Source organism: Anguilla rostrata, chromosome 9, assembly GCF_018555375.3.
Source record: "Anguilla rostrata isolate EN2019 chromosome 9, ASM1855537v3, whole genome shotgun sequence".
NCBI lineage: Eukaryota > Metazoa > Chordata > Actinopteri > Anguilliformes > Anguillidae > Anguilla > Anguilla rostrata.
Genome location: NC_057941.1, coordinates 25224044 through 25245561, shown reverse-complemented (window position 1 = coordinate 25245561; position 21518 = coordinate 25224044). Strand labels below are relative to the sequence as shown.

At 41.6% G+C, this 21518-nt stretch overlaps 2 protein-coding genes across 7 annotated transcripts; one reads left to right on the top strand and one right to left on the bottom strand.

Moving 5' to 3' along the window:
• Positions 1–589: 589 nt before the first annotated feature.
• On the bottom strand, positions 590–10619 carry gltpd2b (glycolipid transfer protein domain containing 2b). 5 transcript variants are annotated; one of them, XM_064351298.1, is made up of 7 exons: positions 10484–10619; positions 7173–7328; positions 6735–6769; positions 5341–6034; positions 4266–4324; positions 3876–4066; positions 590–3455 (listed from the first exon to the last, which is right to left on the bottom strand). In XM_064351298.1, the coding sequence occupies exons 4-7, from the start codon at positions 5408–5410 to the stop codon at positions 2750–2752; spliced, it is 1026 nt and encodes a 341-aa protein (XP_064207368.1). In that variant the 5' UTR covers positions 5411–6034; positions 6735–6769; positions 7173–7328; positions 10484–10619; the 3' UTR covers positions 590–2749. The 5 variants fall into 5 exon arrangements, with proteins under 5 accessions (XP_064207368.1, XP_064207366.1, XP_064207371.1 ...); XM_064351296.1 differs by lacking the exon at positions 10484–10619 and adding an exon at positions 7624–7824; XM_064351301.1 differs by lacking the exon at positions 7173–7328 and having other exon boundaries at positions 10484–10567.
• chrne (cholinergic receptor, nicotinic, epsilon) lies at positions 9797–20197 on the top strand. 2 transcript variants are annotated; one of them, XM_064351294.1, is made up of 12 exons: positions 9799–10158; positions 10525–10658; positions 11732–11776; positions 12017–12126; positions 12426–12581; positions 13404–13501; positions 14714–14914; positions 15422–15536; positions 15748–15862; positions 16151–16358; positions 18193–18326; positions 18503–20197. In XM_064351294.1, exons 1-12 carry the CDS (start codon positions 10071–10073, stop codon positions 18722–18724), a joined length of 1626 nt encoding a protein of 541 aa, XP_064207364.1. In that variant the 5' UTR covers positions 9799–10070; the 3' UTR covers positions 18725–20197. The 2 variants fall into 2 exon arrangements, with proteins under 2 accessions (XP_064207365.1, XP_064207364.1); XM_064351295.1 differs by lacking the exon at positions 12426–12581 and having other exon boundaries at positions 9797–10158.
• The last annotated feature ends 1321 nt before the right edge of the window (positions 20198–21518 follow it).

Here is a 21518-nt window from a genome sequence, read left to right as displayed (position 1 = left end):
TGGGACCTTGCTTCATGAATTTAAATATACAGTAGGCTCATTTGGGTGGCATTACAGCAGTTTGAATGCACCTATGCTGGAGGTCTGATACATTTTTTGGTAATGTGCGGTCCTAACCAGCATTCCTAATCAGAGCATTTTGAGATTATTGTTGGTAGAAATATTTGTGGAATACAGTAATGATATCAGAAGTGTGAAGTATGCTTTGAATAGTAGGGAAAATAGATTTTGTTTGATGACCGCCACAGTCAGCTGATTTAAAATCCCCAGAATAAGTAACTGTTGCAGTCTTTATTCTTCGAGTACAATGTAAGAACATCTTTTTAAACATGTCTGGTGCGACCTTTGTCTTGGCTTTCCCGGCTTTGACATCTGTGGGCGGGAGCCTGTTGAATTTAATACAACTGGAAAGACTGGGCACTGGGCCGAAGGGAGTTTGCCCAAGTCAAAGGCTGCATGAGATCTGACCACAGCAAGAAGCATAAGCATTCTTAACCCTCTGGTATCTGTGAGCTGGCACAGTTGAACCACAATTAAAATTAAGTCACAGTTAAGACACCTGGATTTTTAAATAGAACCGACAAAGTGATCAAATTTCACATGTTTATTTGGTTTTTAGCTGCCCAAGTAAGATGAATCAGTGAGCATGTCTTTGTAACATCCACAGCATGTGATTTGTCTTCACGTGATTGATAACACTCTTTGCTTAGGCTTTATCTGAGCCCTTGCCCTCTCTGTAGACCAGCCGAATATGGCTAATAGTCCAAACCCTTGGGTCAGGTGTTTGGATTGGAAGTGCAACTGCTTTGCTCTTTGGCCGTTACAAGTAGAGATCATTTCTCCCAGTCAAACATTAACAAACAAGCTGCTGAAATATGTCCCTTCCTTGGAAATAACTGACCCTAACGAATGAACTCATTTGGTGAGGCCAGTCCTTTGCAATACGGGTTCAAGATCCGATGCACTGAAATCAGTTCATTCAGTCATTTGGAGAGCAAAATGAAGCAACAACATTCATTGCCACACCCTTCCTGCTACACAGAAGTACTCACACTACATTGTTTTATGTAATTTGCTTCAGATTTTCTTGTTCAGAAGGATGTTTGCCAGTCCTGATTAGCATCTATGCATGTACATATAAGCATGCATACACATGCAACATGTCATCATATTTCTGTAAAGAGAAGTAGATAGGGAGATTAAATGGTGTTAAAAGAGTATTTGCTTGCATAAAACAGTTGAATTAATTGCATTCCAAATGGCTGATACCCACACACCCTCACGTATAAACACTATGCAGATAATACACACTAATACTGACACATCATGACTGTTGACAAAAGTAATGCACACATAGGCACTTTTAAGCATGCATAGCTACTATTATAATTTTAGGTGCTTTTTTCTTTATTAGGTTGGATTTTGAGTATTGGATTTGACTAGCAACATGGTCAGCAGCATTATACTACATTATAACGTACGTTATATAAATGGTATGAGACTTGCAAATGTCTCAACATTCAACTTGTGTGTTTGTTTCAGAACAATTTATAGGTACTGTATGAAGTCACTTTCCTACTGTGTCAGTGGCTGCTTTGCCCCTTTGTCCAAATGCTGTCTACAATATCGCTTTTGTCTTGTTCTTTGACTGTACAGCAACCTTGAGGTTAAGGCACTTGTCAGGTTTAGGCCCAGAATAGCGCCCTTTGTTAGCGCAGATGATCATTTCAGATGCAGGCATCATAGTGGAGACTTGTGAGAAAGTATTTTTTTAAAACATAAGAAGCATCACATTTGGTCTGAGAACACACAGATGATGCTTGTTTTGTGTATTAGAGACTGCAGCGACTGCACCCTAATGTCTGCTTTAGTCCTGACATGTTTTGCAACAATGAAACCAATCATGTAAGGGCTAATGTCGCATCAAATTCAAAACATTGGTCCTAGCATACCAGGCAGTCAAGGGATCAGCCCCAGCATACCTTCACAAGATATTCAAACCCTACATGCCAGCCAGATCCCTCCGTTCTGCTACCTCAGGACGCCTAGCACCTCCCCCTCTTCGCACCTGCACTTCCAGAACACGTCTCCTGTCTGTTCTGGCCCCACGATGGTGGAATGACCTCCCTGTGGAGGTCAGAACAGCTGAGACTGTGACCCATTTCAAACGACGACTGAAGACCCACCTCTTCAGGCTGCACCTCTCCCCATCCCTCCCTTCCCCCCTGTAAATGACTAAAACTTAGGGTTGTAACTAGGCAGCTGTTTCATAGGTGACTTAGTCGATGCGCCTGTCTTAACGACTAATTGTATTTTTATTTATTTTTATTTTTCCATAGATTGCATAGATGTTGCCGTTCTCGTTGTTAGTGTTAATCAGTTTAACCATCAGGGTCCAAGTTGAACTATGCGGTTGTTCCCTGTACTTGGACCGGTACTTCTCTCTAGGGTTTTCGTCATACTTGTTCCTGGTTATGGTTATACACTTTGTTGTACGTCGCTCTGGATAAGAGCGTCTGCCAAATGCCTGTAATGTAATGTAATGTAATGTCCCACCATCCTCAACCCCAGAAAAAGGTCAAACCGGTTTGTCCTAGAAATATAATAAATGTCCAGTTTCCTCACTTTAGGAGCAGAATTGAGAAGTCTCTGTACAGACAATGCAGTGCTAAGTGGTAAGCAATAGTGTCTGCATTATAGTCCTGCTGCACTTTGAGAGCTCTATATTGCCCCAACTCCCTTATGTTCTCTATGGCAAGTTCAACATGCTATACTCCTCCAGTGCATTCTGGGTCCTCTGGTATACCTCCCCAATGGCCCTGACCACCCTGTTCAGCAGCAATGCTAAATCATCCTGATTGTGCACGCACACCAGCCTGAAGAAGAACCCTCGGTCAGGCAAGGCGAGGAAGGCCAACTCTGCCGCCCGGCGGACCAGCCAGGAGTGGTGGTGCGCCAGGGTCTGCTGGTAGGCCTCGCGGCACAGCTCAGACGGGCTCCGCAGCCTCGCCCCGGCCGCAGGCTTCTCCCCCAGCTTCTTCAGGAAGAGCTGGAGCCACAGCAGGGCCCGGTGCAGCCTCAAAAGTGTGCGGCAGCCAGAGTCCGTCTGCTCGGCAAAGTCCACCGTGCCCCGGCGCAGCTCCACGTGTATCATGGAGCGAACGGAGAGGTAGGATTCACCAAAGTCAGCAAAGTGCCGTTCCTCTCCGACAGCGTCTTTGCCCTCAGTCTTCACAGCAATGGCGGACTGTGGTCCCGGCCTCTCCTCAACCTTCCTGTCTCCCCTTCCGTCTGCATTAGCGCGGATGTGTTCCTCTCCCTCTCTCACTTCCTCTTCCTGCGGTCGCTCCATCTGTCTCTCAGCATCATTTCTGGCCAGCTGGCGGATTATGGAGGTTTTTCCGTCAATCTCCTGGGAGATAATACCCACCATTGGGCCCAAGGCCTCCATGAACCTGGAGGTATGGCAGTATTGGGGAAGAGTCACACACCTGGTCAGAAACCCTAGCGTCATACATCTCCACAGCCCACAGCCTGAAGGATTATGGTTATTTTACAACCCCCTACTACATCCAGACCCTGGGGGAACCTCTTCTTACATACACATATGATTGACAGAATCTCACATTCATTTGTTTAATCACAATATTTTATAAAAGAAAACAATCGTAGGAGTTTTGTCAAATTTTTATAATAAGCATGTGACCATTTTTATGGGACATTCTCATGTGTTGTTCTCATTTACAGGTTAGGATGTGGACTGAACATGGCAAAACCAAATGATTTTTTTCTCATTCTTCTTGACGTGCTTGCATATTTGTGGTGGGTATTTTTCCTGTATCTATTTTGTTATAGTGTGTGTTTTCTGGCCTTACTTGATGAGTTCGTCCCAGCTAGAGAGGTAAGGCTGCAGAAGCACATCAGAAGGGGGCGCTGGGGCAGCCAGTAGATAAGACAGCAGCCGAGATACCTGGAAATCCTGACCAGGACACTTACCCAGTGGGACCCTGTCAGTGTCCCTCTCACTGTCTGTGCCTGTGTCATTGAGTATAGTAACAATGACAGGCTGAGGGTGAGAGAGAGAGAGAGGTAGACTGTAAATATGACTCACTCAATTTACAACTTTATCTCCAGAGCACCTTACAACATGTATGAGTTTGTGAGCAACAGCCTATATACCCTTCGGGCAATTTTAAGTCCTGTAAATTTTGTGTAATCGCACAATAAATTAGGCTGTCTTATTGGATGTTTCTGTTGTTTCTTACCTCTTGATCTTGAGGAAAGCCTTTCATGCAGGAACGCCACTGATTCTCCAAGCCTCCCTCTGTGGGAAGAGAAAATCTGTCTATTGCTGTTGCTGTGTGCATGCATAGGGTGGCAGTGTGGCACAGTGGGTAAGGAACTGGGCTTGTAACCGAAAGGTCATAGGTTCGATTCCCGGGTAGGACACTGCCGTTGTACCCTTGAGCAAGGTGCTTAACCTGCGTTGCTTCAGTATGCATCCAGCTGTATAAATGGATATAATGTAAAAATGCTATGTAAAAGTTGTGTAAGTCGCTCTGGATAAGAGCGTCTGCTAAATGCCTGTATATATCCTCAGAGTATGTGACTGGACCTGCCATGTCATCACTTTCTATGGCAATAAAAGACCAATAAAGTTGTTTATGGTTTATTGCTGTTGTAGCCCACTTGCCTACTCTAAGAGGAACATTACTGCAAGTACATATGTCCACGTCTATTTCCTTGCCTGCTTTGGAATGGCAAGCTAGTATTCTTTAAAAACAAGCACTTTACTGCTCCACACAGTGCATAGGCCACCATACAGCATATCGACTACTCATTGACAGACACAGGAAACTAAAGGCTTATGTAGGCATGATTTTACTACAGGTGATACAGCTATGAGTAATATAGTGACTATAGGCTTTCTGACAATCCCACTGAAATAATGACAGGAGTGAGGAAACTTGAGACCGCTGGTGACTCGAATGATCAAACCCTTTTTGCCGCAGATGAATCTCAGGCAAATACGTATGCACTCAGAGGCAGAGACAGTCACACACATGAACATTGGCATAGTGGCACACCTGTTAGCAAATGCGGACCAGTGCTCATACAGAGTTACACACAAATTTCTATCTTGTTTTTTTCCTTCATTTTTTGCATTTATTTATTTACTTCTCTGTATACAGTATATATTTCATGAGTCTGTCTTTGTTACTGGACAGTAATAGAGAATGTGTTTCTGCCTTTGTTACTGGACAGTAATAGAGAATGTGTTTCTGTCTTTGTTACTGGACAGTAACAAAGAACGTGTTTACTATAAAAGAGAGTACTCACGGAGCCACATTGAGCCAAGGAACACCAGTAGAATCACGATGGCCACAGCTGCCTTGGTTTTGATTCCCATGGTGAAGTCCACTGTGTCCACTCCCTTCTCTTCCTCTTGATGTTTTCTTTTGTTCCCTCTATCTATTCATTCTGCTACTCTTTCTTGCTCTCTCCTTACTTTCACTCTGTCTGCCTCTTGTTCTGTTCCTCTACTTATATCTTTCTTTCTCCTTCTGTACCATATTGCTTCTGCCCTATAGAGCGCGCTGAAGGCAAACTGTGCTCTTTTCTCCTTTATTTCCTGTTCACACTGCAAGTGCAACAACACATCATCCTAACTGTTCCTCTGAAAGTTCCCTCTCTCCTTGAGTCCCCTTGCCCCTTCTTTGTTTCTCTTCCCTTCTCTCCCTGCTCACTCTTTCCTTCACCACTGTGGCTTCTACCACTCTTCTTTTGCTCACCTGTCGCTAGTTTCTGTCTTTCTTGCTCAACTGAAGAGTCCAGAGATTAGCTGAGGTCAGTCATTGTATTTCTGATAACGCTAGAACAACCTGCCCTGTAGTAACCCCCAGTTTAAATTCATCATTGTGTTTATCTTTGCACCACATAAACAACTAACACCTAAAGGATACTGTATTTCCCAAAATATGATGGCTCAGTCTTCAATCCTCAGCCCTGCCTGACATTGAAAACAATGTTTATCCTAGGAGAGGAGAAGGATTCTGTTATTCTGGCAGTAATTCAGACTTCAACTATAGCCATTTTAGAGGGACACTGTGACTTGACACTATCTAAATAAACACTGAGGGGGGGAAAGTGCATTTTGGGTGCTGCTATTTTTTAAGTTTTCCCAATATATCACAAATTTATACAGTGCTTGAATCACACTTTGTGTGATAATTTTTCATGCGAAAAGCACTCCTGAAACTGTTGTGGCCAAGTGTTATGATGTCAGCAAAGCCCATTTTAATTTGAATTCCATTCCATCCAACAGATTTGCAACCATGGTCAGCAGTAACTCTGGCAGTGTGCCACATCTCACATACTTTGACCATCATCATTGATCCATTTCCTTGGCTTACTGATCTAAATCAATGTTGTTTGAAGCCTGTGGTATAAAAGTCACCGTGTCTCTGTAGTTTGTTACACTCTGATTCGCTGAGGGCAGGTCAGAGAGCCACAAGAAAGTAAATAGATTCACATCTCTCTCCTGCCCATTCCCAAACAGAATTTACACAGATCTTATCTCTCTGAGTCTGAGTTGCCTCCATTATCTGACCACAGTAGTAGTAGTAAGTAACTTTTTGAAATAATCTCTGGAAAATGAGATGCAGCTGCAATGAGTGTATAAAAGACATCTGTGAGCAGGCCCGGTTCTAGGCATAGGCAACACATGTGGTCACCTAGGATGGCCTCCATCTGAAGCAGCGGCAACTATCTGGGGCAGGAGGGGCACCAAATGAAGGAGGAGAAAAGAAAAAAAGCGGCATGTTCATGAAAGTCAGTTTTTGGCTTGTAGGCCTGTTAAATCAATGGTTAATAAATTACACTATGGGCCTGTTTTACTATGACCTTTAGCATGTACAAAACCTTTTAGCGCATGCAAAACTAATAACATGACTAGTAGGATACAGTCAGGGATACAGTCTGACTATACAATTTTCAAAGGGATACAGTCAATCAAACACATACAGACACACACAAGCACACTCATATCTCATCACTCACATATTTAACATATGGTAACAGTCCATAAGGTTTTCTGATAGCAGTGTGAGATTATAGTAGTGTATAGTAGACAATATGTCATGGTTCATTTTCTTTACTTCTTGATTACTCACAATGAGCTGAAACCTAATAGCTAGTAGTGACGAAGTCTTCTTTCATCAAATCCATGACAGAATGAGTGGCAGTGAAGTATTCAGCCTCCTGTTGCTGTCACTATGCCTTGCATACTGTCATCCTTGCCTGCTTCCCCTCGTGCCTTGACAACATTTCTGTAATGTGGTTACAATGATATCATGTTGCTATTGTGTCACAGTTATGTCAGTAGAATGTTACCGGTTGCCTTGGTTGTTAGCTGGCTGACTGATACTCTAACTGAAACTGTGAGGGAAATTAGAAAAATAGACTTACAGACACTGCAAGAGGCTACTTTATTATGAGCAATGTTGCATTTGCTGTCTTTTCATAATTTGCAGCCAGCAAAGAAATACAAACAAACAAGACAAAATACAGATAAACTACACATTATGAATGAAAAGTGACAGAACTGCCCCTGTGCAAACTCACCTTCGATTCATCGAAACTGAAATGATCAGGGAAATAGGATAGTCAAAAGTTATTTTAAAGCAATACTTCCACCCACTCCTGCAGGGATGATTTCATGGATGTCAAGCCTGCTATTACAGGGAGCATAGTTTTATTTCTGTGGTGCTCATCTGAGCAATGCTAACTCTTTCCTGTAATACTATCAGAGCTTACCACATCACAAAGGTGGTGACAGCTTAACTGTTTCCTAACGATCAATATCATTGTGTTACACAATGAGATAGAGTGTGGCCAAAAGGCTTACTGACGATTAGCCTAAGCTAGTGGGTTGAAAAAAATGTCTGGTGGTGGTGGTGGTGGGTAGAGGTATAACTGGAGCATCTTGTTCACATTCAAACTCAAGTACTGTCAACATTGTCCACAGTTGTATGTACTTATGTCAAGGTTCTTTCGGAATTTCTAAGTTCTTTTTCTAGACATTGGAGAGAGATCAAAGATTTTTTTGAGTAGCATCACATGTCCTGTGCCTGGCTCCGGTCGCTGTACACCATACACCATAGGGCACAGCCAGGATATACTGTTTCCGATTACCCCCAAGGAACATATCTCAATTTCATTAAGTATTAATAGAGCATTGAAGACCCTGGAATTCACAAGGCACACACATAAGCTTGGCCCATTTGCTGTGAAATCAAGTGACACACAGACAACGCAACGTTGGCAGCTGGTTATATTAGGAACTGCAAAATAAGAGTATCTGTCTGAGGAAGGAGTTGAGTAAGTGTAATTTCCAAAGAAAATGTAGATGTGATAAAAAGAGATTGGTGGATGATATTTGTCTTTTTTTGCCCCTAATGTAGTCCTTGTGATTGTTGCTGTAATAGATTATGTATTTAGATGTTTTAATGTACACCTATTTTAGCCTTCTAAATGATCTGCTCTGTTTGTATCTGTATATACTGCCCAGCCACAACCTCACACTGATAGGCAGTAGATAGGACCAGGTGTGATGGAGCTCAGTGTCCACCTGTTTAGGATGTGGGTTTGATGTGCACTTGGGAAAAGGTTACATTTCCATGGCAGTGGATGTTAGGGTGTTTAAATGGGGAGAGAAGGGAAGAGAGAGAGAGAGAGAGAGAGAGAGAAACTGAATATACAGAGAACATAAGACCTATACTGTAGCTAATTGTTGAATATAAAATGCAATGTGAGCTTTGCATCAAACGTTTTAAACTTGTTTTTAACACAACATTTTGTCATTGTAATTACACAGCTTGAATTCCTCATTTGGGGCATTGACGCAACTGTCTAACAGTGACCGAAATGTAATTGTCCAGCCACCAGTCGGCCAACCACAAGAGAATTCCACGGAAGAGTCAAGCATTTTCCATGAGGTAAGTAAATGTAAACTTTGTCACACATAACACTCCAAAAATGGCCTTAGACAATTATTCTGATTTGTTGTTCAAATTTAAAGGGAGGGAGAATTCAAATTGTAGAGGGGCATTCATGTTCATTTCATCAGGAATATTAGTAATGCTATCATCTATGATTTTTAATTGCCAAATTGAAACCATGAAGGGCTGTTGTAACACGCTTGTGATGTTTTTTTTTCTTTTTTTTTGCATAATTAGGTTTTACAGCTATTTGGGGATTCATCACCAGTTTCAGGTACTCAAATTTCTGGCTCCGTATACATGCATGCATATGCACACACACACGTGTGCGCACACATACCCAATCAAAAATGCTTCCGTTCTCCAGGTACTTCTCTGGACTCTATCCCAACCATGACCAAGTACAATGAGCAGCTGGGAGCTGTTCAGAGGCTGCTCGGAGTTACGATTTGCAAGGCGCTCGACTATACTGGACACTGCTGTATTTATTTATATTCAAGGCCAAGGGAGCAGGCAGTGCAGCAGCTTCCCGACTAGGCCCCTGGCCCACCTGTTCACCTTGCTCACTGTCTGTGCGGGCTGACGTGCTGGGCAACTCCCAAAGGGAATATTAATGATAATTGCAGTATTACGAAGCAATTATACTCCGTTTTGGAAATTTCACAGTGACGTATACAGACCACGTGATTACACTTTGTGTCTGGCACTTATGTGAAGCTTTATTGCTCAAAAATATTTTTTCTAACATCACATGTGATGTAGTCTACATTCAGTGATATGTATGGCTATTTAAAAATGTATAATTCGTTGACATATTAAATTGAAGTATTGCCATCTTAATCTGTGGCATTATCATCGCTATCAGTGTCCAATGATAATGATGATTATTACTGGCGACCCGAGTGTGACTTTAAAACCGAGTTTAGAGCTGCCGGTTGTGTAACCCGACCCGCAGCGAGCGACAGCTGGAGGAACTAGGCGAGGGATAGCGAGAAGGGTAGTGGAGCAGGTTCGCAAATAACTTCTCGCTTTCTCTTTCTCTCAAGCTCTTTCTCAGACATTTAGGAACGGATGGTAAACACGTCGAACACGGCAATGGCCGGCCGGACCTTTTGGTCAAGTTTGGCTGCAGTGTCACTTCTGCTACTTATAATGCAAGGTAACTTTATGTTTACATTTGTGCTTTGCCTTTTTGTGGTCGGCGATAGTTTTACAGCTCTCTCTCTCTCTCTCTCTCTCTCTCTCTCTCTCTCTCTCTCTCTCTCTTCATTCATGCCAATGTTTCTTTATGCGACATGTTTTGGAATTGTCTCTACATTAGAATTATTTATTGTCAGTAATCTGGTCTCTTCCCTTGCTCGTTTACTTCTCCCTCGTTATCACGAGAAAGTTTACAACTTTTTTTAGTGTTAGTCTGCTTAGTAATGGGCACATTGATGGAAATAACGTTTTAAAAAAGCAATAATATTGATGCTGTAACTCACCAGTGCGGAGAAAGTGCTTTATCTCTCTGTACTTCCCACAGTGAGTGGCAATGAGGAGTCCCAGCTCATTAAGGATATCATGACAGGCTACAACAAGAATATCCGTCCTGCTGAGCATCCGGGGGACAAGGTTCAAGTGCAGCTGAAGCTCACCCTAACAAACCTCATTTCCCTGGTGAGACCCTTTCTCCTGCACCCCTTTCTCACCACTGCCTCATGTCACACTGCCACACTGCTGTGCCACATCAATGTAGCACACACCCTGCAGTGCACTGCACAACACTGCATCAGCCAAAGCCTATTATTCCACCTTTGATGCAGCATCTATGATACTCTTCTGCACTACCATACCTGCCCATGACTCGGCCATGGCAAAGTACAGAATGTGCAGTAGAGTTGTGCCAGAGCTTTGCCAAATTACAGATCCGCACACAGTTATCCAGCCATGTTGCTTTGCTGCTCAACTTGGAATGTTGTATCTGCTTTGAAATTTACACTGGATCCATTTTGAATGTGCCAAGTGTAGTAGTAGTAGTTTGATGCTGTGGGGATGCTTTGCTGCCTTGGGTCCTGGACAACTTGCTATTTTTGAAGGAACCATAAATTCTGCTCTGTACCAGAACATTTTAAGGAGAATGTCCTGTCATCTGTCCGTGAGCTGAAACTGAAGCGTAATTGGGTTATGCAGCAAGACATTGATCCACAACACAAAAGCAAGCCCACATCTGAAAGGCTGAAAAGAAAAAAAATTACAGTTTTGGAGTGGCCTAGTCAAAGTCCTGAACTGAACCCAATAGAGATGCTGAGGCAGGACCTGAAACAACAGCATGAAACATGCTAAAAAAACTTACTAATTTGTCTGAATTAAAGCAGTTCTGCAAAGATTAGGCTAAAATTTCTCCACAGCGATGTGAAAGACTGACATCAAATTATAGGAAGTGTTATTGTAGTTGGTGGTGCAACTAGTTATTATGTTTAAGGGGGCAATTACTTTTTCACATGGGTGATATGGGTGATATTGATAAAGTTTTTCATTAAACAAAGGAAATAATTTAAAAATGTGTTTTGTGTTTAGTCAGGTTGCCTAATATTACATTTTGTCTAAAGATCTGAAACTATTCAGTGTGACAAATATGCATTAATAGAAGATATCAGGAAGATATCTTTTTCACTGTACTGTATGTTGAGTTGAAATAATAGTTAAGTGCTTCTGTGCATGTGTCAACATGAATTTTCACTGTCTTTTAGAATGAAAAAGAGGAAACCCTCACCACCAATGTGTGGATTGAGATTGTGAGTAGCCTACATTCCTCTCCTCTTGACGGTAATACTCCTGTAGTTCTTATAGTCTCAGTGGTAACTTCTTGTTTCCCACACTGCCATTTTTAATCATCATCTGTTCCTTTTGTTTGAATCCATCTCATGCTCCGCCTCACACTGACCCTCTTTACCTTTAATCACTTGTTATTTCTCTATTTTTTCCCTCTTGGTTTGTCATTCAATGTTTCCTGTCTCTCCCTCTTTACCTCACAGCAATGGCATGATTACCGTCTGGCCTGGAACGAAACTTTATACTATGGCATTAGTGTGGTTCGTGTCCCGTACAGTACAGTGTGGCTGCCAGACATCGTCCTAGAGAACAAGTGAGACCATCGGGAGGAGGGGAGGGAAAGAGGGATGACTGAAAAGAAGTGTGGACCTGCAGTTATATTAAATTCCCTCTACTGCCTGCTTTGATTGACCAGATTTGTTCTCTTTTTCTGTTGTATTCCTTTCACAATGTTGCTCTATATTCCATTCATTCACTTGGGCCTTATCCCGTCTTCTCCTCCCCCTTGCCAAATTTATTCTTCTTTTTCTCCCATACTTCAAACTCATCTTGTGTTCTCTCCAACTTCTTTCCGTCTCTCCTTCTGTCACCTCTCCTCTGTCCCCTCCTCAGTATTGATGGCAAGTTTGACGTGGCGTACTACGCTAACGTGCTGATCTCCAGTGATGGAGGCATGTACTGGCTCCCCCCTGCCATCTTCCGCAGCACCTGTTCTATAGAGATCACCTACTTTCCTTTTGACTGGCAGAACTGTACCCTGATCTTCAGGTTGGCAGGGTTGGGGGATCCCGGGGTGGTGGGGTCGGGTGTGGTGGTTGATGGAGGGGTGGAGGTGTGGAGGTAGAAGGGTGCGCAGATGGAATATGCCATAAAAGTGCTCACATCCCTGGAGATACAAATATTCTCAGAATGGTTCCTTGTTTCACCCATACTTTAACTACAATTACCAGGAAGGCTGTATTTTTATTTCTTCTTCTATCAGGTTGAGTAACAACTTGCTAACATTACCATGTACCAACTAGCCTGCTACTTACAGTGACACATGTTAACTTTCATAAGAAGGACATAAAGCATAAATGCAGGCTGTGCTATATGCTAGTTTACCACACTTTATTACTTTCTGCCAATCCGTAAAAAGTGATGCGATGCCTGTATGTATAAATGGAAGGCAGTGCTATATTTGGACTGCGAGTCTCCAGCCAGTTGTTACTATGTATCTCACACTCCTTTGTTGATGTTGCATTTTTGTGGCATATAGGAACAGGGCCTTGGCAGGATGGGTTGAGAGGGCTGTTGTGTTCGCGAATGGGGTTGGGGTGGCAGTGGGTTTTCGGATGGGGCGACATAACCTCGTTTTGAGACCAAGTGTCTCACCAAGTAAGCCCTCCTTGCCATGTCCCATGGCCATTTCTGCCATAGGCTTGTTTGACATTGTCTGTCATACATTTTGGGGAGAAAAATTCCAACGAGAGTAGTCAAGAATTGACATACATTCCTAAAACATAATTTTAGTGCTACAAAAGGCTGTGTTCATAAGTGCATTTCATTTATGAGTGAGGTGATGAATTTTCTTTCCTTTAACCGGTTCAGGTCTCAGACATACAGTGCCAATGAGGTGGACTTGATACTGGCTGTGGAGGAGGGTGTGACCATTGAGTGGGTGGCGATAGACCCAGAGGCCTTTACCGGTAACATAACACGTGTGCCTATACAGAGAGAGAGAGAGATCAGACCTATGTGCAGAGGGAGAGCATGTTGTGCAGAATGTGGGAATAGGGGAGCAGACAGTTCTTTGAGAGGAAAATATATCAGATACCGTATACTGTATATATAAAACTCAGGCATGTGAGCATGTACACACACACTCTCTCACACATACGCACACACACATGAGCACAACACTCACAGATCCAATGTCCTTCTGCTGCTTGGTTGCAGGAGTCCACAGACTGGTCACATTTCTCTGTCTCTTGTGCAGCTTGGGCGAGGCTTTTACGCAGCTGTAGGTGCTGTAACTACTCTACCAAAAGAGGGCAGTAGTGAACAACTAGCACATGACTCGCTATGATCACAGTAATTAGTTGCATTTAGTCACATTTGCTAGTAAGCTAGCCACCTCGCAATAGAGTGCTACAGTTTGTAGTCCTAAAATCCGGAAGTGAGTTAGTATTTTTGAGACATGGGTTCACTTGGCAGATTTCCACACTTTTTTCCAATAGGGATTTTGAATTCTGCAGAAAATAAAGTCTGTGTTTAACATGAGCTTAAGAGAGTTTTACGTTTTTTTCTGTGACAAATTACACGCGTTAATATCTCACATGTGAATCTTGATGCTGTTATGTGTTTTGAAAAGGTAAGTTGCTTACAACAAGTTGCAATATTGAAACTACAATGGTTGTCGCCTGCAGGTGGGCTGATACGAAACTTTGGTGGTTGGCAGAATGTGACCTTTGTTGTAGTTTTAATACAATTTGTTTTTGTAATGAAACTTGTTAGAAATTTGCACTGACACGGCCAAGATACACAACTATGGGGCTCATCCATACACTAGAACAGTGCCTTAAAAAATTCAAATTTCTATTTTGAAGTACAAAATTTGTTTTTGAAGTTTTGTGCCTAAAATATAGCATTGCTCTGTCATTGATCATAATGGTGTCATACAATATGTATAACTAATTTTTCAATAAATTGCTCCTATGTAAGTTAACATTGATAGTTTTTGATAAAATAAACAACTCTTGCAGTATGAATAGTGTTCTGTAAACTAAATGTCTGCCTTGTATAGCTGATACGGAATACTAGGAGATGCCTTTTTATAGCCTGAAACACCTCATTGGCTGAATAGCTGCTAAATAGGATTGTTTACCCAATTTCATTGTTGTGTTTCTCCCTCCACGTAGAGAATGGAGAGTGGGCCATCAGGCACCGCCCAGCCAGGAAGGTAATCAACCATCGCTACTCCCCTGATGACTTGGAGTATCAGGAAGTGCATTTTGGCCTGGTCATTCAGAGGAAGCCTCTGTTCTACATCATCAACATCATCCTGCCCTGCTCCCTCATTTCCTCCTTGGTAGTGCTGGCCTATTTCCTGCCTGCACAGGGTCAGTGGACTGAGGCTATGGTGGTGGTGGTGGGGGTGGTGGTGGGGGGAGAGGGCTGTTTGTTTGTGTGATTGTCCTGTTGCCCTGTGTCTATACGTGTGACCACACCTTCTCTGTGTGACTGGGTCTTTGTGTTACAGTGTCTGTGTGATGTTTCACGTGCGAACTTATGGCTGCATGTGTGTAAATGTATGTATGTGTCTGCATTCTCTGGGTGTGTGCGTGTGTATGTGTGTGTGGCAATGACTGTATGCTTTGATCAGTTCTTCTTCTCTGCTTCTTCTCTGCTTCTTTTCTATGACAAGGTAGAGATACTCAGCCACTTCATATTTTCTGTCCTGGGCCAAATAACAATCTAATTTGGGGTTTTGTTCCATTTTTCCAATGTTGCGGATAAAGTTCCTTTGACTGGTTGATAACTTATTTTGTTCTGTTTTGTTGGTTGGAAGCAGTGCTGATGAGTGCTCCTTTGCTGACTTCCTTTCTCTCTCTTTTTCTGTCTCTCAGCTGGTGGTCAAAAGTTGACTGTGTCCATCTCTGTTCTGCTGGCTCAGACAGTCTTTCTTATCCTTGTTTCTCAAAAGATTCCACAGACTTCTCTCTCAGTCCCTCTTATTGGCAAGTGAGTCTGTGTTTGAGTATGTGTGTGTTAACACATCTGGTCATTCTTTTTTATGACATTTGAATTTCAGACTCGCATAGTCTATGCCTCATTACAACATAGTCTTGTTTTTTTTTGGTTCAGATTTTGCATGCTATATATGATACATCCTCCATAGACTCGTTTGCCTTTTTGCTTCTTCTCCCTCTTTTATCCCCTTCTCCTCTCTCAGGTACCTGATCTTCGTCATGTCCGTAACCACTCTCATCGTCACCAACTGTATCATCGTCCTCAACTACTCCCTCCGCAGTCCCAGTAGCCACAACATGTCCCGATCCATCAAGCACGTATGTCAGAAACCTCACATTTTCACACATACATTTTTCTGGAATATTATGGTAAAACTCCTCCCTTACATCGCTGTAGGCTTCAGCACGGAACATGGGTTTTGTGTTCATCTTAAAAGATTCAAACATGTCTGTGGATACCAGCTTTGTCCCTATGGCTTTTGTTTCCAAGAGCATAAAGAAAGGCAGAGCCAAGTCTGTCCAGTCCAAACTGCTTATGTATTAGGAATTTTAGGGAACCCTTTTCCCATTTTCTCTTTGTTGTATGGCACTGTGAACCTCTCCCAGGTTTTCCTGGAGGTTGTTCCACGTTTCCTAGGGGTGTCGTATTTGGGCAACAGCGATGACGAAAACGCACAGTCGGATGCAGTGAGAGAGCGCAGAGGGAGCACATTCAATATGATGCAGAGAGCGGAGGAGTACATGCTGAAACATCCTCGCAGCGAGATCATGTTCGACAGACTGAAAGAGAGACACGGCCTCGGTCAAACTTTCGGTAAGAGACGGAGATAGTCTCATTCAAACATTGGGGCCTTATTGATGTGAAATTATTGAGTTGTGGAGATGTCCAAATCAATGAGGAAAGCTACTTTTGTTTGTTTCTTAACATCCAGGTAAGCTTTTTCAAAGCAAATAGCCTACGATACAGACCGACCTGGTGTCTGCTTATTATAAATGGCTGTTTCTTTTCCATTCACCACTTGGAGCATCCTGAAAATTGTGCTTTGTCAGCACGGCAAGCAATAGCTGAACAGATTTAACATTAAACTCTGAACTAACTTAAAAGGTTGAACACATGGATGAGTACAGTTCATTTCTTTGACAAATATTAAACACCATATAGGTCTCACCAAAAAGACACTACATGTAGATGGATTTCAACAGCATCTAGTGTCCCTATTTCCAAACCCAAATCCATTTCCATTCTGCAAACACATAACAAAAAAAAAGCATGTTGTTTGTTGTAGCAACTTAGAGGCAGCATAATTGTAACATCATGTTTTTTGGTCACCTAGAAAACAATTCTCACTAAACTTGACTTAGAAATACATACTAGCTTTTCAAGGACAGGTGACTGCTTAAAACAATATATGATTTGATTTGTTGTAAAGAAAAATAATGCCTTATATTCAAAAATTACTTCGGGAACAGATTATTACTTACCTCGCCATTTTAGCACTTGGTAGAGGACTGAATTGCGTGCATACAATCCTGAAATGGCTACTGTAGCAGTACCCATAATTTATTGACCTTGTTACATTTATGATGTACATTTATAGCAACTGTTTCCTATTTTATTTCCGAATGCCATTGTAAAAAGTAGCTACACAGCTTACAAAGGCCCATCAGCAGAGCAGTGTGATATGCTAATAAACCTATCACACTGTCCTACCGGTTAGTAGTGATCAAGCACTCTACACGTCCAGTTTTTGTCAGCTGGTTTACCAGACCTGTTTGCTTGACATGTCTCACTAGTGCCTTCGCTGACTGCAAAGTTTCTGCTATTTCTTGGATGGTGTCTCCAAGTTTGGTGTGATCAGTCTTCTTGTTGTCATTGGTCACAATGTCCAGTCACAATGAGGTCATGATATTTCCACAACAAAGCCGTTCCCGACTCATTTGGAATTTTAAGTTTGCAAATTTCTGTTTAATTTCATCCCCTGCAAAATTAGGGGCACTGACATGGACTAGAAAAAGAGATTTCACGTGCGCAAAATTAGTTCAAATAAGTTTATTTCTTCAAATAGAAATACATTTAAGACATTTTTTACTTACTAGAAAACAAACCTGAATCCAGCCCAAGCCCGAAGTTGTTCATAAAAAATAAAAAAAACGACCTGAACCCGGCCCAGATCTCTGTTTAAAATAACCCATATATGTGGTTGTCTCTTCACATTTGACTTGTAATGCACTTTCTGTCTTTCAGTTCCATGTATTAGGTCACATCACACTCACACATGTTCCATCCTACTTGACACCTAGTCCTGATAAAGGATATTATGTGACTCCCTCATGCTTATTATGGGATGCATTGTATATTTTAAACAAGCATAGCTCTGCTATTAATTTGGCAGGAGACTAGATAACCCATATAGTTTGCATTACTGGTTTTTTAATTGCAATTTAAGTAGCAATAAAATTTGTGAACACAAATTCCTTATTTTATTCAATTGTAAATATTTATTTTGGGAATGCTCTTAGGTGGTTTGCCATCCAGGAAAGACTTTATGTGTAGCCAGTTATACAACAGCAGCTCACTACTGCCCTCTTTTGGCAGTGTTTTTACAGTATCTACAGCTGTGTGACTTTGTGTCTGTATCACCCCTCAGTGGATGGCATTGATGTCAGTACCACAGCCAGCCTGTATAAAAGCCTCGCTCAAGCTGCCCCAGAGATAAAGGACTGTGTGGACGCCTGCAACTTCATCACAGAGAGCACCAAGCAGCAAAACGATATTGGATCTGTGAGTGCTGCCTGTGTGTGTGTGTGTGTGCTCTCATATAGGATATTGGATGTATGTTGGCTCTCTCACAACATCTGTTCTCCCTTGTGCACTTTTTCTTTTTGTCTCTCTCTCTCTCTCTCTCTCTCTCTCTCTCTCTATCTATCTATCCATCCATCTATCTGTCTCACTCACAGGAGATAGAGAACTGGGTGTTGATCGGGAAAATGATTGACAAGGTGTGTTTCTGGGTTGCGTTACTCCTCTTCTCCCTTGGGACGGTGGCGATCTTCCTCACGGGACATTTTAACCAGGCTCCTGAGTTCCCTTTCCCTGGAGAGGACAAGCGTTATGCCCCCATTTTGCCAACCTCCTCCCCAGAAGGGCAGGGGGATGCACCATCGCCCTCTCAGTTGTAAGAGTTTGTGTTGCCTTATTCTTCTTTGATCACTCACTTTTCTTATACTTAGAGACATGTGCGAGGAGTACACTCTGGGCAATCAGACCACAATAATGAGTTTAAAAAACACCTGATCATGTGGTTAATAATGATTCCAACACTCTCATCCTGTCTCCTCACCAGGTCCACTCAATCCCAGCTCCCTTGGGATTAGTATTACCTAATAATACATGCGTTAAGTTGGGTAATTAAAAGGAAATCTCAGGGCAACGCTACCTGGGGCTATTTGGGCTCAGGAATTTCAAGTATTGTTTGGATGTTCTGGGTCCATTACTGAGTTGGGTTACATATTATTTCATTTTTATTATATATGTATTTACGCATACACACACACACACACACACACAAACAAGCTTGTGCATGAGCAGGCATGTGTGCACAAACACATAGAAAAATGGATATTCGATAATCTGAATTGAACTACTGTTGTATTACTGATACATTGAATTTTAACACTTGTAAATCAGATGAAACAACAAATATGAAGACAAAAAAATGTACTATAAATTAAAAAATGAAAAAGATGTATTAAATCTTATGAGTAATACCTAGGGTTCATATACACATAAACACACACACACACCACACTCATGCACAGCAAGCCTACACAAAAAACAGACAAGTTTATGTACCACCATAAGTGTTTCTCTAGTGAAATTACATTCTGAGAGTTTTTTTAAATATATATTTAAATTACTTACTGAGTAGGTGTGATTGAAACGTATCATGCTTCATTTAGCTGTGGGCTACACTAGATATGTTTGCAGGTGGACTTTCCCATGGAACTGCTTTTACTGAGCTTTTACTGATCTGCAATCGTGTAAAGGTAATTTTAGAAGGTAATACAGCCCATCATTTTTGTCTTTTCACTTGAGTTCAAATTTGTCTGGTACAACCAAAATTCAATCACTTTCACACCATTTGAGGTGCTGAGGTTTTACTCCCCTCATGCATTTTATTCGTACCTGTCTGTGTGCCGTTGTCATAAGGACTGTTTCATCTTGGGTATGTGTCTCTGTGAAAAGTGCTTCATCACAAGGTCTAGAGCCATATAAAAACAAATGAGCCACAATAATATTGAAGTAAAAGTGTGATATTATGGATGACAGTGTGTGAGCATGAGGTTGAAGTCAAATCTGTCTTACGTGAGATGCGTGGTGACGCCATGTATTTCTCTGTAGAAATAGGTCTGTTGGTAGCTAGTTAACAATAATATAATTCATAAGGAATTAAACAGCCTGCGCTGTGCAGTTGTATGTTTTTTATGATGGGGTGCTGATGTGAAGCCAGTGGGTCGCTAACCACCCTGAAGTGGTTCATTCTCATGCAGCTGCACAGCCCAGAAAGTTTTGTTACAGCCACATACACTAAGGCTACCTGCAACAGAAATTATTCCAATGCTCAAATTCAATTAAATTTTTGTTGCATTCCTTTTTTGTTGTTGACTTGGTTTTTTTGTCATGTTTTACTGTTCCAAATTGAATGTTCAGTTGAAATAGAATGTTGAACACAGAAACAGAGATAAGACCATTTTTGCTGGAACTACTTTATGGCCTTTCATTATACCATGGCCTCTTCAGCAGGTATATGGGTAGTTGCAATGAGTTCACTATCAAACACAGCACAGGGTGAATCAATCAGATTATATATTACATTAAATTGTATAATACATTTGTACAGTTGCAGTTACAGGATGCCTGTATTTGGATTTACTATGGCTCTAATGTCTAAACACAACACAAGTTTTTACTAGACCCAGAAGCAATGCTACCGAAGCCAGCCTTTTCAGTTCCACAGTACATTGCATGTATGTGTCAGGGAAGTAGCTGAGGGAAGTTTTTTTTACTACATTTTTGTTTGTCTGAGGTTGAAATCAAATCATACATCAATCCTTCTCATTGGATCCCTGCACCATTGTCCTCTTAACCCCATGTTGTGACCACTGCAAAAACATGCCCCAGGTTCCATTCCATACTACTCCCTTAATCCCTGTAACAATCACTGTTGGGTAAAGGAACACTTTCATGTGCCTTATCATTGATACAACACTGGACTCTAAAAGTACTACTTGTATTGGGTGAAATTTCTGCTGTGATTTGGCTGTAGAATTAACCGTGCATGAGCATTGTTTCGAAAGTGCATTTTAAAGAGGTTATACATCCTAAAGAAATTGAATATGCTCTGTGTATATTATTGTGAGTATGAATTATGCACCTTCAAAGCTGAAGGAAGAGAAACTGTTTGTTAGGGAGGGAAACACCCATGAAATAACAATAACTCTTTTCCTAAACATAAATAATCCTGTCCTAGTAAGTGTCCTGTGCTTTGCAGACTAATAATGGCCAGATAGATTATCTAATGCTGCCCCCAAGTGGGTATACTGCCAAGATGTCCTGCACATCAACTGGAATCAGGTGAGAATTGATCCCTTCGAACACATCAAGAACCTTACAGTTGCAGACAGTGTTGGGTTGTAATAGATGATTTGTAATCTGGATTGTGTAATGAGATTACAAAAAAGTATTTGTAATTAGTCCAGGATATTTTTGAAGAGGTGCATAATCTTATTAGCTGTTTTGTAAAGATTACAGTACTAAAGATTACATGATTTCATTTAATAAAAATGTAAAAAAAATAAATTATAAATTCACGTGGACAGAAATACAAACATTCCATGTGTATGCACACAAACGCACCATATGTATAAAATAGTTTCACTCAGTGTGACCATTGACTGATTATAGAAAAGAGCC

Coding starts and splice junctions, on each gene's coding strand:
- chrne (XM_064351294.1), top strand. CDS start 10,071: ATGGTAAACACGTCGAACACGGCAATGGCCGGCCGGACCTTTTGGTCA. Junction 15,537..15,747: donor TCAGTCCCTCTTATTGGCAA/GTGAGTCTGTGT, acceptor CTCCTCTCTCAG/GTACCTGATCTTCGTCATGT. Junction 16,359..18,192: donor CGGCCTCGGTCAAACTTTCG/GTAAGAGACGGA, acceptor ATCACCCCTCAG/TGGATGGCATTGATGTCAGT.
- gltpd2b (XM_064351298.1), bottom strand. CDS start 5,410: ATGGGAATCAAAACCAAGGCAGCTGTGGCCATCGTGATTCTACTGGTG. Junction 4,325..5,340: donor CCTTGGCTCAATGTGGCTCC/GTGAGTACTCTC, acceptor CTCTTCCCACAG/AGGGAGGCTTGGAGAATCAG. Junction 3,456..3,875: donor AGCTGGGACGAACTCATCAA/GTAAGGCCAGAA, acceptor CCATACCTCCAG/GTTCATGGAGGCCTTGGGCC.